General features: G+C 37.7%; 1 protein-coding gene across 2 annotated transcripts in view; it reads right to left on the minus strand.

The window, feature by feature from the left end:
- LOC109301414 (tetraspanin-7-like) overlaps positions 1-1049 on the minus strand; it is a 12444-nt gene extending 11395 nt beyond the window's left edge. The window contains exon 1 of one of the 2 annotated variants that reach the window (XM_019522571.1): positions 943-1049. In XM_019522571.1, the coding sequence (XP_019378116.1) occupies positions 943-1017 (75 nt within the window). In that variant the 5' untranslated portion in view covers positions 1018-1049. The remainder of the gene's footprint in view (positions 1-942) is intronic. The other variant, XM_019522570.1, reaches the window with a different exon arrangement.
- Positions 1050-1820: the final 771 nt, after the last annotated feature.

The raw sequence follows: 1820 nt of genomic DNA on the forward strand, positions 1-1820 counted from the left end.
GGGGGGGGGGGGGGGTTCTGGCAGTCCTATCCCCTCTTTCAACTTGCATATTACCATGGAGTTTTCCTAGCTAGTTACTGTTTAAAAAGTGAGATATTACATGCTTCTTCAGCCATTATACAAAACTAAACCAAACCCCACGCACTTTTCACATAAGCAAGTAGCTATTTGCCAACACCAAGTTGTAGCAACACAATTTAAGTAGTGTTTACCAACTAAAAACTTGTGTAGATACTCTGGCTACCACACACAGTTTGAGGGACTTAATCTTCCTTTCTGCCCTTCTTTCACAGCACTAAAAAGAAAGCAGCAAGTTCACAGCAGTCCTCCCTAGTCTCCTTGCGCTTAGGAGAAGGGGTGGTTGATATGGGCTGTGTATTCTTTTAGCAACAGGTCACAAGAGGGAGAGAACTAGAAGGGTTCACTTGCAAAACTAGCCAGAAACCCAAGACAGATACACCTTAGAGTAGACACTAGTTAGAGTTCTTTTAGATCCATTATTTCTATTCAGATTCCTGCTGTAGGATGCTAAGACTCAAAATAACAGAGCCTTACAACAAAAGATAGAAACACAATCATCCAGCCCTACCGTCCAAACACTTCCCAGGGTAACAGTTAACTAACACAAACAGGAAGAGGGAGCCAAGTGCAATGGACCTTCAGGATAAGAATACCCTATTACATTGAACTAGGGAAAAGGAAGAAGAGAAATTAAGAGTCATTTAGTATCCATCTTTATAGGTTTAAAAATGAAACATTAAGAGGATCTTATGCGCTAGCAGTCATTTAGAAATTTAACATCGTTAAAGCCATGTAACAGAGAATTATACCAGGGTAATTAGTAGTTTTGCCTAAATGACATTAAAAAAAAAGTAATCAAGGCTCAAAATACAATTTGACAAAACAAATAGCTTGAAAAGTTAATTTAAAAAAAAAACTTACCCAATAAAACAAATCAATCAAGTACAAGCAAGTTTTAATTACTGCTAACTTATTTCTAGTTGTTATTCTCCTCATCTTGCTTGATAGCCACTGACCTATTCCTCCTAAGCACACAGCAGTAAAGACAAAAATATTGGCTACTGCATGAGTTTCTAATCACTATGCTCATCAGCTATTTATGACAAACACTGCTCCAATTGGCACATTTTAACTAATTTAAGGAGCCACAGGTTAATTATTAAAGGGTGGTTTCTGACAGTTTTAGTTGTACCTTCCTTCTGGAGTGATCCCAGTGATTCCAATGAGAGAAAAGTTATCAGAAGCTTGCTTCATTTACTAGTTACATATTGAAAAGAAAAGTGAGCTCCAATCAACAAGAGGTATTTATATCTTAAAGGAAATGTGTTTTTCTCCGCTTAAGTGGGTTACTATCTATACATTTGAATATAGCATATACTTTCTTAACAAGCTGGTCATTTTTTTATTTTTTATTTTTGGAAAACACTGATGTGCACCTGCAGTTGTGCTAAGTGGAGATTGCTATGGTCCCCTTTAATTTCCCTCTCCTGTTGGGTGCCATGATACCAGCAGTATTAAATGCAGAGTTCTGAAGTGGCTGCAAAGTGGTATGAAGCAGTGTGAACCTGCTCCTGGGGTTCTCCAGCTGTTTTGGGTCATACAGCTCGTAATCAGTTCAATATGCTGCTGTGTACCCTGTTATTATGTGTTATGATATGACCAACCTAACAGTAATACTTTGTCACTGCAACAATGCAAACTGATTAAGAAGAAAGATTTTCACAGGCTAAAGTAACCTAAACTGTAGATACTCAATAGGATTAAGGAACTTGAAAAGTGATTAAAGATGAAGCAGGTCC

This window comes from Gavialis gangeticus, unplaced genomic scaffold, assembly GCF_001723915.1.
Source record: "Gavialis gangeticus isolate Ggan-Ray unplaced genomic scaffold, GavGan_comp1, whole genome shotgun sequence".
Lineage (NCBI taxonomy): Eukaryota > Metazoa > Chordata > Crocodylia > Gavialidae > Gavialis > Gavialis gangeticus.